The sequence below is a fragment of the Drosophila melanogaster genome, chromosome 3R (genome assembly GCF_000001215.4).
Source record: "Drosophila melanogaster chromosome 3R".
Taxonomy (NCBI): Eukaryota; Metazoa; Arthropoda; class Insecta; order Diptera; family Drosophilidae; genus Drosophila; species Drosophila melanogaster.
Window position 1 is genome coordinate 4,122,933 of NT_033777.3, and position 16,235 is coordinate 4,139,167.

Below are 16,235 nucleotides of genomic sequence, written 5' to 3' on the forward strand. Positions count from 1 at the left end.
CCAAAAATAATCTTTTCCCTAAACCATACGATTTTTTGATATATCCTTTTTCAACTAAATACGACTTGATTTTAGGACGACAATTACTTGACGAGGGAACTACATCAGTAAATTACGGACCCCGTACAGTTACAATATACGGACACGTGCACGAAATGATCGATGCCTTCCTTCCTTCAGAAGAAATACATATTCAAGATACACAGAATAATTCCTTTAGGCTAGACCACTTAAATTCCGAAGAAAAAGCAAAATTGATAACCCTCCTAAAAGAATTCCAGGACCTTCAATATAAGAAGGGAGACCAGCTCACATTCACTAATAACGTAAAACACACTATTAGAACATCCCATAATGACCCAGTATACAGAAAGCCTTACGGATACGCACCCGGACTAGATACCGAAGTAGAAAACCAAATAAAAGAAATGTTAGATCAGGGAATAATCCGAGAAAGCAATTCCCCTTATTGTAGCCCCATTGTAGTAGTACCCAAGAAACCAGACATCTCCGGACAGAAGAAATACAGAATAGCCATAGACTACCGTTACCTCAATGAAATAACAATAGCAGACAAATACCCAATACCAAATATGGACGAAATCTTAAGCAAGTTAGGAGGCTGCAACTATTTTACTACAATTGACTTAATCAAAGGGTTTCACCAAATAGAAATGGACCCCGAGTCTATCCCCAAAACAGCCTTCACAACTAAGACAGGGCATTACGAGTATACGCGTATGCCATTTGGACTGAAAAACGCCCCAGCTACCTTCCAACGATGTATGAACGATGTACTTCGTCCACTATTAAATAAAATCTGTATGGTATACTTGGACGACATTATTGTATTTTCAGCTTCCTTAGAGGAACATCTTCAATCCCTTAGAGCAGTCTTTCAAGCATTATCTAATGCTAATCTAAAACTCCAATTAGATAAATGCGAGTTTTTAAAACACGACACATATTTCTTAGGACATATGGTTTCTCCAGAAGGTATAAGACCTAACCCGGAAAAACTACGAGCAATAGAAAATTACCCCCTTCCTACTAAGACGAAGGAAATAAAATCATTTTTAGGACTCACAGGTTTTTATAGAAAGTTCATACCCCATTTCGCACAGATTGCAAAACCCCTAACAACATGTCTTAAAAAGGACAAAAAAGTAGATAGTAAAAACCCGGAATATATTGAGGCATTCAAAAGGTTAAAACTCCTTATTTCAAACGATCCCATACTTCGATCACCAGACTTCAAGAAAAAATTTGTACTCACAACAGACGCTAGTAATGTAGCTCTAGGAGCAGTACTTTCTCAAGATGGTCACCCCATAAGTTATATTAGCAGAACACTTAACGACCATGAAACAAACTACAGTACGATTGAAAAAGAACTACTAGCTATTGTTTGGGCAACGAAAACGTTTAGACACTATTTGCTAGGTCGACATTTTGAAATAGCAAGTGATCACCAACCGTTGTGCTGGTTGCACAAGATGAAGGAGCCCAACGCTAAATTAACAAGGTGGAAATTCAGACTTGCAGAATACGACTTCGATATTAAATACGTCAAAGGCAAAGAAAATCATGTAGCAGATGCCCTATCCAGGATTACTATAGAGGAAGCGTTCTTTACGGAAGCTACACAGCACAGCGCCCAAGAAGACAACCAGAATTTAATTTCCCTAACAGAAAAAGCGGTAAATAATTACAATAGACAAGTCATTTTCACTAAGGGACCAGAAAAAGTAAAACAGGAGAATTATTATAAGAAAAAGATCATTCATATTTCGTACGAAACACTCACTCATAAAAAAGCCAAACAGTATTTGATAGATTACTTCGTAAACAACCACAGCGCTTTATACATAGACAGCGACGCTGATTTTGAAACAATACAGGCAGCCCATAAAGAAATTATCAACCCAAGCACCACAAAGGTAATTAGAAGCCTAACTTTACTAAAAAACATTAAATCATATGCAGAATTTAAGGAATTAATCCTTCAATCCCATGAAAAGTTATTGCACCCAGGAATCCAGAAAACTAAGAAATTATTTAGTGAAAACTACTTTTTTCCAAATAGCCAACTACAAATCCAAAACATTATAAACGAATGTCAAGTTTGTAATCTAGCAAAGTCAGAGCATAGAAATACCAAAGTCCCATTTAAACTCACGCCAAGTATAGAATTCTGTAGAGACAAATTCGTTATAGATATTTATTCAGCCGAAGGCAAACACTATTTGAGCTGCATACACTTATTCAAAATTCGCTACACTAGAGCAGATAAAAACCAAGGACTGGATAGAATGCAAGAACGCCCTGATGCGCATATTTAATCAATTGGGAAAACCGAAGCTATTAAAAGCAGACAGAGATGGTGCATTTTCAAGTCTAGCATTAAAAGAATGGTTAGAAACAGAAGGAGTAGAACTACAGCTAAATACCACAAAAACAGGAGTAGCAGATATAGAACGTTTTCATAAGACCATTAACGAAAAAATAAGAATAATCAATACTATGAAAAATACTGAAACAGACCTGAGTAAAATAGAAACTATACTTTATACTTACAATCACAAAACAAAACATGACACCACGGGACAAACGCCCGCTCACATATTCTTATACGCAGGACAACCTACCTTGAACACGCAGGAACTAAAGAGAACTAAAATAGACAAATTAAACAAAGGTAGAGAAGACCACGATATCGACACAAGATACAGAAAAGGACCATTACAAAAAGGCAAATTGGACAACCCATATAAACCAACCAAAAACGTAGAACAAACAGACCCTGACCATTACAAAATTACTAATAGAAACAGAGCTATGCATTACTACAAAACACAATTCAAAAAACGAAAGAAAATTAATCAAACCCATACCCCGACTCAAATGGCTACCAGTTAGACTACACAGATTCACAATTATATTTTGAAAAAAGAAAACAAAGTGTATAGTAATGAAAATAAAGAAATAAACAATGAATGTGTCACCAATATAATTAAGCACCTAAATCCAATCTGTAATTTTAAGCCAATACCCACAAATGAATTAATGAAATATATAGAATAATGATGTATACAAAACTAAAATTAAGAAAAAACTAAAAAAAAAAAAAAAAATCAGGACATACCACCACAAACTGGAATGGAAGAAGTTCCACTACCCTTACTATATCCATCAGTCCCAGCCCAAGTATAGGCTTATCTTTAAGGGAAGGGAAGTGACGTATTCACGCCAACTCATCACGCTCAGTTAATTGAATATTCGCGCCACCCAAACTGGGCCGCTCTTGTAAACGGATTCCCAAGCTCTCCTCAACGTAAACATCCAAGAACATCACATGATTTTACCGTTTAAAGCTATTTTCTGCGTTATCTGCGTGTCGATCGTTATTACTTCACTTCACAACCTTGGGAGATATTCCGTTTTTTTTCCTATTCTTTATTTCTGTAACCCATAGAGGCCCCTCCTCAATTCTCACTCACATTGGTAATCAGTCTTAAGTTGAAAGTTAGACCGTAAAGTTCAATAAGTCTTAAACCGATATTTAATAAAAAACAAAACCGAATTTATTCAGTGTTTAATTTATTTCGGAGTTGATCCTAGTTTAAATACGGATCATTTGTTCGACTTGAAAAATAAAAACTATTTAACTTTCAGCGTTGATCTTAGTTTAAATACGGATCATTTGTTCGGCTCAATTAAAAACTATTTAACTATATATCTATATATAAATAATATAAATATTTGAAAGTGCTTCTTAAAGAAAATAAACAAAAACGTAGAATTTTAAATCATAAACAATTTAATTGTAAATAATTTGTTACATAATTTATTTATTGATCTTGCTGCAACTTGCGGCCGTATAATAAGGGCCAAAATAAGGGACGCAAAATTAAACGAGTTCAGTTTTTACTGGCTCTTAAAGTAGTATGCACAAACAAGATTGTATTTTTATGTATATTTCTCACTTATCGCCACTTTGATAAGCAGTAACATTGCACAGCCCATTCGTACTTCCACGCCGACACTTAAAATCTTGTTTACTCTTTGTTTCCCGTTGGGATGTCTGACGTGGTTCAAAGACCCCAAAAAAGCTTTGTTTAACTGGAAATATGTAGGAATTGCAGTTATTACGCCAGTGCAGACAGCTTGACTCTTCCGTGTTCATTTACTTTAATAATGGTAAGTGTAGGTGAAAGGTAAAAGGCCGTTTCAAATGCAAGGCAAACCGGACGAGTCTACGACTTTTGGCATCTGGTAACCAACAGAGGGTTTTCTTCGTGAGCTCATTGAATTGTACATATACCGAAAAAAACCGACATGCCCACACTTTTGTTTAGAAAAGTTTAGATTTTATCTCTTTATTAATTGCCTTGCGAACTTTTATTGGTATAGCAAAAACACTTTTGATTTTTTTTTAAATTTTTTTATTGTATAATTGTTTTGTTTTCCAATTTCCATCGATAAAATTTTGTAATTTTTTCGCAATACCACTAGGAGAGTAACGGGTATCTGAAAATTGAAGAATTCGCGAATAGTGATCTTCTTGATTTTTAATATTTTCCTTGGAATTTACCCGAATTACAATATTAATAGCTTTACAGCATTATGTTCAGTTGCTGTCCATATATAAGGTGCTCCGGAGGCCGCTTTTGTTAATTCAGTTGTCTGGCCATAAACTGGACCCTGGACTGGTTTCCAAACTGGCCCTAGCGCCTCACTTTTCCTTTCGCAAGGGAGTGAAGGTCAGATAATTACGACTAAAGCGGTTTCTAGCTGGGAGAGTTGTATAATATCATCGACAAACTCAAAACTGGTTTTAATGTGGACCACTCACAGCGAAGCTAATGGAGTTGTTAGGAAAAGAAATCATTTATTTTCAATATTTATATTATACTATTGGCTGTTTAAAAAGCGGTGACACTACGACACTACGTTCTACTTCCGGACAGGTATGCATTTGGCGACATTGGATGCGGACCGGTCGATCTATTCGTTTGTGGGTGAACGGACTATTTCAGCTGGAGGAATTTATTGTATTTTCAACACCCAATCCGATTTTCAAGATTTATGTAAAATTATTAGTATTTGCCTTTTAAGCTTACCCCAGGGTCAATAATATTGTAATACTTTTTTTTTTATATTGTAAAAGGCTTAATCAGCAAAGGATACGTTATGCACTAAACGTAGCGTCCTTATTCTTACGAATTAATTGAAGAATATGCTTATGGCGCATTTACTTCCATTACTTAGAGGTTAAATCTCTAAGTAGTGGAAGTATTGTAAATGCGCCATATGCTCACGGCAACGCACTACTACATTAAACTACTGAATAGCCTACTAAGGCGAGGTTCCATAAACCATTATGTGTGATTTGTTACTGATATTTTCTAAATACCCGGTAAATTTGACCTTAAAAACAACGGAGAATGCTATAGTCGAGTTTGGGCTAGTGGAAGTGTGAACGAGAAACATATAAAATAAAAAAACTCAAACTTGTCTGTGTGCGTGACAGTTTTGAGCTGTTTGTGAGCGTCTACGTGGCAAAAAGATTTTAGACTAATAAGAAAAACAAAAGAGTATGATATAGTCGAGTTCCCCGACTATCAGATACCCATTACTCAGCTGGAAGTGTGGACGAGATATTCAAATAATTATTGAAATGTCAGTAGAATTTGGGAAATAAATAATAATATGAAAAAAATAATAATTGATTAAAAGTGGGTGAGTTGCAGCTTTGGGCGGCTTGTGGGCGTGGCAACGTTTAGATACAAACTTGAGCTGCGTCTATATCTCTGGAAGCTGCATGCTTATTCTCAACATTCTAGATTTTATACTTCCTGAGATTGAGTCGTTCATACGGACAGACGGACATAGCCAGTTCCATTCGGCTATTGATTCTGAACAAGAATATACATATACATTATTTAGTCGGAATCGCTTTCCTTTACCTTTAACCTACTGTGACCGTAACAGTTTTGGGTGGTATGTTGATGTACCAACATCTGTAAACCAATTTGGGCCGAATCTTTGTCTTTGGTTAATCTCAACTTTGACGATTGAACAGTTTCTGAATTAATACAGAGTTGGCCGTAAGAAGCCTTAACGAAAAATGTACGCGTTTCATATTTTTAATTTTTCTAGAATTGGGAGCAAGTCGGTAATGCCTCCTATTTTATGTGAACTCAAAATGTTTAGGGAAAAGAGAGTTTCTTAGGCCAATTTTGCGCAATTATTTTTATAAGAGTATTTTCTTAAGTAATGTAACACGACAGAGAATGCTATAGTCGAATGTGAACGCGAAATTTCATCATTTTTCTGGGGTATCGATAGATATTGGGGAATAAAATCACAAAAAACTGGCGTATTTAGGGCGTTAGAGTGGGCTGTGCAAAAATTGATAGAAATTTACAAGACTAATAAAATTATGAAAAAATATCCAACATTTTTTTTTTTAAATGTGGGCGTTGCAGTTTTGGGCGTTTTGTGGGTATTAGAGGGGGCGTAGAATGTGTATGCTTATTCTCAACTTTCTAGCTTTTATAGTTCCTGAGATCTCGACGTTCATACAGGCGGACATGGTCACATGGACCATTGATCCTGATCAAGAATATACTTTATACTTTATATATACTTTATATGGTCGGAAACGCTTCCTTCTGCTTGTTACATAATCTAGCATACCCTTTTACTCTAGCAACGGCTATACATTAAGGGAATACTGCACCTTTGGCAACTATATTGTGCTGTGGGGCGATTTCGGCGTAGATGAAATGTTTTTATGTTCACTAAATTGTAAAATATAAACATTTTTCAATAGTGTCATCACGGATCGAACGGATTGTGATAAAATACAGTTTCACCGCGTCTTCGACAGCTGAAGCCAATCATTTTTGCTTAAAATTTCAGCATTTAAATCCATATATCAAATTTATTTTATAATTTTTTTGTTCTGTAAATACAAACAAATGGAAGTTTCATAATTCACAAAAGCATGAACATAAAATAACTTCTATTTATGTATACATATTTACTTGCGTAAAAGTTTGAAAGCATTTGTAAGCGAAACATTTTATTATTTATATGCTACTATTTATTTATTTATTACTACGAGTAATATTTTGCTAATCGCACAAGATAAACCTACATATATAACCCAATTCTTTACAGTTGACAAATAACTCGTTCTGATTGGAAAAACACAGGCGCTATTAATATTACTTCCATTTAATATAAGATTACCGGACTTAGGACCAAGCCATGTTCACGTGGCGTATGCGCGACTTACCAACTTTACTAGGGTACGATGGGCAAACTCAACAGTGCTGAAGTTTTTACGTTAAGAGCGCAGCTGGCTCCCTAAGAGCACCTACGTTTTCGTTTTATCGAACTAAGAGTTGGTAACCACCTGTGCACGCTCTTGGCTTGTCTGCGTGCTACCGGTACCGGGAGTTGGACAGACTCTTTGACATTAACGATCGCTGTGGATCGGGCTGTCGGCGGAGGGGCGGCGGAGCAACGACAGGGCGTCGCGGGCTATAAAAGAAGCACATTTAGTGCGCGCTGCTTTTTGAGGTAGACTCAGTGTTATTTAAACAGCGTACCTGTGCCTGTTCGAGACGCCAGCAACAACCAGCTTGACAGCGACAACCCAGTACTGCAGACCAGCGAATTAGGCAAATCAAGTGAGTCCGGGTCGAGAGAAGAAACTGGAAAGTTGAGATTCGCGCAATATGCTGCTTTCAAAAAGACTTAACAGCTGCGCGTAGCATTGTTGACCATTAGACATTTGCAAGCCAAATTTCAGTTCTGAGAGACTGGTACTTTAGTGCGGTTTTGTCGATGCCAGCGCAGCAAACTTTAATGGAATTAAATTGAATAACAAACCAGCTCAAAACTCGAATCAGCAGCCAAAACTCGGTTGTGCGTCTTACGTAAAATACCTGTTTGTACCTCATGCATTTTTATTTAAGCTGCCCTACACAGGAGTGTTCGAATAAATAGTGATCTTTGCTTCAAAGAGTATATACAGCTGTGTAACCATATAAAATGAGCTGCATACGCCGGCAGCATAAGCATATCTGGTGTGTTTTCCCCACAGTGAAAACCATATAAACTTTGTTATATCTTGTGGGAGAACGGGTTAAGTTTTCGAGCGATATATGTATTAGCCGAACTGCGTATTCAATACCGCAGATGCACACAAGCAGTACAAGTTTATACAATATACAATATATTATACAATATATAGTCTGTTTTTCTTTATGGGCGAAAACTTACGAGGTGATAACAAGTTGCCTGTTATGAATTTGTAGATATTATTTCCGCGAATTGACTTGATAAAGTAGTTTACGTTCTCTTCGGCAATATTGTTGATGGCAAAATTCTTGTTTGTATCAGGGTAGTTATTTATTTACAGAGACTTACAGGCCCTTTGTATACCGCCACTTACAGGGAAAATAGGTATAAATGATTCATACATAATTTCATTTTAACTATGAAAGTAAATAAAAAGTGTCTTTGTTCAAACTGTAACAAATTACACGATGTTTGAAAACTCAAGTCACGCAATATAATTCAAACGGTATTATATAGAAAAGGATAGAGCGTTATGGTGTACTTTCTCGACCGAGCTAGTGGAAGTTAAGATATTTAATAATAGAAAATGCTATAGTCGAGTTCCCAGACTATCAGATAGCCGTTACTCAGCTAGTATGAATGCGAACGCTTAATTTCATAATTTTTCTAGGATATCGAAATTGTTGAAAAGTGTAGGTGTGATTGGTTTGGCGTATTTAGGGCGTTGGAGTGGTCGGTGCAAAAAATATCCAACAAATTTTCAAAAATGTGGGCGTACCTGTTCTGGGCGGTTTGTGGGTGTTGGTGTGGGCTTGGAAAAAAATTTTTGGAAAATCGGTAGAAATTTACAAGACTAGTTAAATTATGAAAAAATATCCAAAAATTGTTAAAAAATTTAGTTGTTGGAGTTTTTGCCGGCTTTAGGACGTTAGAGTGGGCGTGACAAAAAGTTTTTTTTTTCCAAATTGATAGAAATATACAAGACTAATAAAAATTTGAAAAAATATCAACACATTTTTCAAAAGTGTGGTCGTGGCAGTTTTGGGCGGTTTGCAGGTTCAAGAGTGGGCGTGGTAACATGGGTCAACAAATATGCGCTGCGTCTTTGTCAATAGAATATGTTTGCTTAATCTCAACATTCTAGCTTTTATAGTTCCTGAGATCTCGACGTTTATACGGCATACGTATATATCCTACGTATATATCCTGTAATTATTCTCTTGCGTGAAAAGTAATAGAAATAATAGAAATTAACAACCATTCACCGTAGGCATGGTTTTAGTAATTATAATAACTTTTGAAAGACATCGGCATTAATGATTAGTAAAACAGAAAAAATGCTTACTTCGGCATTGTATAATCATACATCTTTTATACCCGAAATCGCAGAATTAAGTGATACAATATATATATTGTTAACCAGTATAAATAGTAAAGTTGATCTGGACGTGCGCGTCTGTCTGTCTGTGTATCTGTCTGTCTAACAACAATATATATATATATATATATATGTGTGTATATTCCTATATATGTATATTCTAAAAGCTAGATTAAGATTAAGAAAACAAAAACTTTGCCCAAAACTTTTGGCCGCGCCCAAAAACTCTATCTATCGATATCCCAGAAAAATATTGAAATTTCGCGTTCGCATTTTCACAAGCTGATTACTGAGTATCATATAGTCGGAAAACTCGACTATAGCATTCTTGTTTTCAATTTGAGTTCAAGATAAAATTCGTGGAGACTTGCCTTGGGGAGAGACTTGACTTGGGAAGTAAACATTTCAATATTATAAGTAACAAAATTATTATTTTTCAAATATATGTTTTTAAACGGTTTATATTATTTACAGATATTTACTAACATCTTTAATTACAAATATCTATAAAAATGTGTGGTAAGTACTAAAGCAAAAATATTTTTTTCCGACTTAGCAGTAAAAGTTTGAGACAAATTTGGAACATCTGTTTTTCTCCTCAAGTTATTGAATAATTGTCTTCTTTTAAAGTTTGATTCCGACGGCGCACAGAGACATTTATAAACTTTAATATGCCGGCATATGGGGCACGTCCTATTAAGGTTTATATTAAATCTCGCGCAATCAACATACACGATTCATTGTAATTTTAATTATTATATTAGAGTGCTTTACATGTATATTAATTCTTTATAACACTTTATAACAATAGGAATATTTGCATATCTAAATTATCTGACACCCAAGTCCCGCCAGGAGGTGCTGGACCTTCTGGTCACGGGCTTGAAGAGATTGGAATACCGCGGCTACGACTCTACTGGAGTGGCAATTGACTCTCCGGATAATAAAAACATCGTGATGGTCAAGCGAACGGGCAAGGTCAAAGTGCTTGAAGAAGCAATTCAAGAGCGTAAGTTCTGTAGAAAATTGTAGACAAAAGTAAACATTTTTCCACAGACTTCAGCGGAAGAGAATACAGCGAACCCGTCCTGACCCACGTTGGCATTGCTCACACCCGCTGGGCCACCCATGGTGTTCCTTGCGAGAAGAACTCCCACCCACACCGTTCGGACGACGAAAATGGTTTCGTCGTAGTTCATAACGGCATCATCACCAACTACAATGATGTAAAGACTTTTCTTTCGAAGCGAGGTTATGAGTTTGAGTCGGATACTGATACAGAGGTATTTGCCAAGCTAGTACACCACCTGTGGAAAACCCACCCCACCTACTCCTTCCGCGAGCTGGTCGAGCAAGCCATCCTTCAAGTGGAGGGCGCCTTTGCTATTGCCGTAAAGTCAAAATACTTTCCCGGAGAGTGTGTGGCGTCGCGGCGTAGTTCGCCCTTGCTAGTGGGAATCAAGACAAAAACACGCCTAGCCACAGACCACATTCCAATTCTGTACGGAAAAGGTAAGCACAGCAATGGTTTATCGGCTTTAGCAGTCTCTCCACAGTCAGTTTCTTCACCAGCCATTCCTTTCTCTTCTTACTTTTTGTAATTAACTGTCTATGTGTCGTGGTTGACCGATTGTTTTCTATAACAACCGCCATTGTCCTGTTGCCACTCCACTTTGACGGCCCTTCTACTTCTGCCCGCCGCAACTGTGTTAAACTCGGCGCCGATGTCGTACCGTAGATGACAAGAAGCTCTGCACCGATCAAGGTAGTCACCTGACTAACCCATTTGCTTTTTGAATCGATAACACGTGGCGGGGGCTTTGTGCACACTAACTGAAAATGTAAAATAATTCTTTCACCTCTCTTCTACCAATATATTAAAAGCTTGCGTCTAAACATGGATTGAACAATAATTAACCTAAAACTTACACTTTTTTTCATCCGCAAACATTTTTTTAGATGCCGACTCTGGAAAACCTCAAGGTAATTACAAGTTGATTAAGTTATTAAATCAATTTAAAATAATGCTTGCTTGGTTTTGGACGGCTTATCGTACAAGGCACCTACCATCTTACACTTGTAATTCTAATTCGGTTTATATAAAACAATACTTCGATTTCATTCTACAAAATTTATCTCGTCAGACTGTATGACAGTAGAAAATTCACTTTTATACAATATCAGAAAACCAATATCTGTCGACGTTCGGAAAAAAAAATGCGCACAAATTTTAAAAATCATATAATATCCATAATATAATGATTATTTTATTATATTTTTATATCATATTATATAATAATAAGTAAGTTTATTAAAAAATAAAAACCATTTGGCATATAGTCTCATATTAATAAACAGAGATTCAACATTTTACACATTGTTCGCCGAGAAATCTTTTTAGATCAATTGATAGAAAAGAATTCACATAAATTTAAAACGAATCGACACCTGCTTCTATAGTTTTCAAGATTCCAGTGCGCTAACGAATAGACGATTCTAATTTCTAGCTTTATATATCTACAATTGAATATTTAGTAACATATCATAGTAAAATATTTTTTCAACGTATTTATTTTTATTTCATATCCCTTTGTGCATTATTGCACTCGATACCCATTAACACCCCACTCTTAATTACGCACCTGCTATCGCTTACAACGGATGACATTGTACTGTCCTTTCTGTTTCTATCGCTACGAAACTACGAATGGGCACGCAATGCTATCAATGCCACCTTAAATCGACCCTCTATTTTCAACTGTACATTCAACGAATCATGAATGCCGCACAAACAAAATACAAAATTAACGAGCTAGATATTCGCCCACATGGACAATCTCGTGAACTGCCAGTGCTTCCCCGTTCGGAAAGCACTTCTGAGTTTATGCCCTTGGAAGAGAAGGAAGTTGAGTACTTTTTCGCATCGGACGCCTCAGCCGTCATAGAGCACACTAACCGGGTCATCTATTTGGAGGTAATATAGTTGATTCTTTCTATTATCAAGCAAAAACACATGTTGATGAGGTTAAAAAACAATTGAAAAAATAACTATATAAAATGTACACATTCACCCAAAAAACTAGAAAAATTATTTAAACTTTAGAATAAATCGTTCGTAGTCATAATCCAAAATGTTAAAAAAGATTTTTATTAGAATTATGACAAAGCATTAAAAAATGTCCGTCAAACGACATACGTCTCTATCTTGACAGGTTCAGAGGCTATGGGGGTATATAAAATTGAGCTATTCCTAGAGGATTTTAAAAAAATTTCTTATGTTGGCAAGACCTTAGCATAGCATTTGTGAGAGCGAATTCAACATATTTTGATGAAAAACGGTGAGCTTTTCCAAATTGGGCTAAAAGGTGTATTTTTATACCCGTTAAGAAGAGTTAAGTAGAGTAAAGGGATATACTAGATTCAATGAAAAGTAAATACAGGATCACTTGCCGAGTCAATCTGGCCATTCCCTTCTGTCCGTATCTCTACGTCAAGAAAATTAAGCCGAAAGATTTCAGCAACATAGACCTTTAAAAACTGTAATATTGAAGTTTCTCGTTCACACTTCCAGTAAATAATGGTTATCTGACAGTCGGGGAACTCGACTATACAATTTTCTCGTTTTGTATGCAAATTGCCTTCGATTTTCTAAACAAATTTTGCCAGTTTTTGAGGAACTTGATTAGTTCTAAATGCGTTGTAAATGCACATTTACAGTTTACAAAAAAAATTCTGGGAATTTACAAGACAGGAGAAAACGCTGTAGTCGATTTACTCGACCATCAGATAGATGCTCGTTACTCAGCGAGTAGCAAACTACAAGGTTCAACATTCTGTTCGGCATATCGCTAGAAACTTGCAAGAAAAAAATAAAATCCAAAAAATCAAAAACATTTTTAAAAGTATGGGATTTTTGAATGGTTGTATGGCCGAATTTTTACTAGCATATCGATAATAAAATAAAAAAATGGCGATGCTATGTTACATATCCTTTCACTCTTATTTTCTGGTAGGACGACGATGTTGCTGCTGTTCGGGATGGAACTTTGAGTATACATCGCCTAAAGAAGAGCCTGGATGATCCGCACGCTCGCGAAATCACTACCCTAAAAATGGAAATTCAACAGATCATGAAGGGAAACTATGACTATTTTATGCAAAAGGAGATTTTCGAGCAGCCCGACTCCGTGGTGAACACAATGCGCGGTCGCGTCCGCTTCGATGGTAACGCCATAGTGCTCGGCGGGATCAAAGACTACATTCCTGAAATCAAACGCTGTCGACGCCTGATGTTGATTGGATGTGGCACATCTTACCACAGCGCTGTAGCCACTAGGCAGCTGCTCGAAGAACTCACAGAGCTTCCCGTGATGGTTGAGCTGGCTTCCGACTTTTTAGACCGAAACACTCCTATTTTTCGAGACGACGTCTGCTTTTTTATATCGCAGTCCGGAGAGACTGCCGACACCCTGATGGCCTTACGTTACTGTAAGCAGCGAGGAGCCCTGATTGTGGGCATTACGAATACCGTAGGCAGCAGCATATGTCGGGAATCGCATTGTGGAGTGCACATTAATGCCGGACCAGAGATAGGCGTGGCCTCGACCAAGGCATACACCTCCCAATTCATTTCCCTGGTGATGTTCGCTCTAGTTATGTCCGAAGATCGACTGTCACTGCAACAGCGACGGCTTGAGATTCTGCAGGCGTTGTCCAAGCTCGCGGATCAAATCCGAGACGTTCTGCAGCTGGACTCCAAAGTTAAAGAACTGGCCAAAGACCTATACCAACACAAGTCGCTTCTGATAATGGGTAGGGGCTACAACTTTGCCACTTGCCTAGAAGGTGCATTGGTAAGATACTTTTTTGGAATTATTTCCCCATGCTTAAGTCCTCTTTTTACGCCTTTCAGAAAGTCAAAGAGTTGACTTACATGCACAGCGAGGGCATCATGGCCGGTGAATTGAAGCACGGCCCACTGGCTCTCGTAGACGACTCCATGCCCGTGCTGATGATTGTTTTGCGGGACCCCGTTTACGTAAAGTGCATGAACGCTCTACAGCAGGTCACATCCCGCAAAGGATGCCCGATTATTATCTGCGAGGAGGGAGACGAGGAGACCAAGGCTTTCTCCTCCCGCCATCTAGAGATTCCTCGCACCGTCGACTGCCTGCAAGGAATTCTCACCGTTATCCCAATGCAACTACTGTCTTATCATATTGCCGTGCTTCGCGGATGCGACGTTGACTGTCCTAGAAACTTAGCAAAGTCTGTGACAGTTGAGTAAACACCTATTTAATTGGAACTCCGACTTTGTACCTCTACATGATAATCTCCACATTTTGTTGTGAAAACTTCCAAACAAGACACATCTACAAAATACCATTATTATAAAATATCTCCATATTTTCGGATAAACCGTACTCAATTTTATTGAATAAAAATATTATTTCGTTCAGAAAAGTAGTAAAGGTTAAAAGACTAAGTAGTTTTCTTTTAGAGTAAAAGTGGTATACAAAGTTCGCTAAAAAATTGTTAACATGTAAAGTAAATATATATTCTTTATCAGGATCACTAGCCGTGTCTATCTGGGTTGTGCAGATTTCCCATTTGTACTCGGAACTTTCGGAATGCTTCTACGACTAACAGGATCTCCAACTCGAGATCGAGGTTTCTGTGTAATCAAAGTCTAATAAATGACTGAAAGGTACTGGGTAAACCTTCGAAAGTATCCAACCAGACCCAGGAAGCTTTACAGTTGCTTTTGATGTGTCTGGAATGGTAACATTAAACGTCTTTTTATCAGAGAGAAACTCTAGAATCTCAATTTTTTCTTTTTAAGATCATTACTTTACCCATCACATTGCTTGGACACATTGAATCGCAATATCAGAGACATTGGCAAGCCCTTTAACTCGCGGGGGTTATGGGTTACAAAAGTTTTTAGACGCCCTCTTTACCAGGACGACTTGGCTGCGGTACTGCGACAACTCATCGATGCTATTGTTTGGCATTGTTATATTTATGATGTGTTGATTTCTAAGTGTTGATTTTCATATTTTCAGGACTTTTTTTTAAATTCCGTCTTTGTTAAATACTTACGCACAAAATAAAAATTTAATGATATAACTAGACCATTTTTAGCAAACACTTGATTGCCGATTCATCTGTAAATTAACCGAAAGATATTACACCGAGACTTAAACTTAATAATGAAGATCATTCTTTAATTTTCAAGAGATCAGTCAATTTTCCACTAGCATTTTATTGACTGAGCACAGCTCTCTTCTTTTTTGAATTTTTTGACTAATGCTCTCGGTGAGTAAAATGGTATACTAGATTCGAATATAAGTAAATACCATATAAATTATATATATTCTTCATAAGGAACAATAGCCGACGACCACTCTAACGCCCATAAACCGCCACGCCCACACTTCTGAAAATGTTTTGATATTTTTTCATATATTTATTAGTCTTGTGAATTTCTATCGATATGCTAAAGAACTTTTTTGCAACGCCTACTTTAACGCCAAACAAAATATTTTCATATCTTTCATGTAATTATTAGTTTTGTAAAATACTCTTCTCAAAAAAAACTTTTTGGCACAATTAAAAAAAATATTTTGATATTTTTTCAATATTTTATTAGGTTAGTACATTTCTATCAAGAAATTTATTAAATTTTGCGTTCTAACTTGCACTTCCTCACCACTACTACTACTACTACTAGCATTCTCTCATGTTTTGTGTCTTCTCC

General features: G+C 36.8%; 1 protein-coding gene and 1 long non-coding RNA gene across 10 annotated transcripts; one reads left to right on the forward strand and one right to left on the reverse strand.

The window, feature by feature from the left end:
* The first annotated feature begins 3,509 nt into the window (after positions 1 to 3,509).
* On the forward strand, positions 3,510 to 14,950 carry Gfat1 (Glutamine:fructose-6-phosphate aminotransferase 1). 9 transcript variants are annotated; one of them, NM_001201439.2, is made up of 10 exons: positions 7,589 to 7,703; positions 9,950 to 9,994; positions 10,106 to 10,217; positions 10,287 to 10,484; positions 10,532 to 10,987; positions 11,214 to 11,240; positions 11,435 to 11,458; positions 12,292 to 12,449; positions 13,489 to 14,328; positions 14,388 to 14,950. In NM_001201439.2, the coding sequence occupies exons 4-10, from the start codon at positions 10,433 to 10,435 to the stop codon at positions 14,760 to 14,762; spliced, it is 1,932 nt and encodes a 643-aa protein (NP_001188368.1). In that variant the 5' UTR covers positions 7,589 to 7,703; positions 9,950 to 9,994; positions 10,106 to 10,217; positions 10,287 to 10,432; the 3' UTR covers positions 14,763 to 14,950. The 9 variants fall into 9 exon arrangements, with proteins under 9 accessions (NP_001188369.1, NP_001104465.1, NP_001188368.1 ...); NM_001201440.1 differs by lacking the exons at positions 7,589 to 7,703; positions 10,106 to 10,217 and adding an exon at positions 3,510 to 3,826; NM_001015157.4 differs by lacking the exon at positions 10,106 to 10,217.
* An 11-nt stretch (positions 14,951 to 14,961) lies between these two features.
* lncRNA:CR41601 (long non-coding RNA:CR41601) lies at positions 14,962 to 15,720 on the reverse strand. Its single transcript, NR_004368.1, has 3 exons — positions 15,578 to 15,720; positions 15,331 to 15,514; positions 14,962 to 15,248 (listed from the first exon to the last, which is right to left on the reverse strand). It is a non-coding gene; the product is annotated as a long non-coding RNA:CR41601 (long non-coding RNA).
* Positions 15,721 to 16,235: the final 515 nt, after the last annotated feature.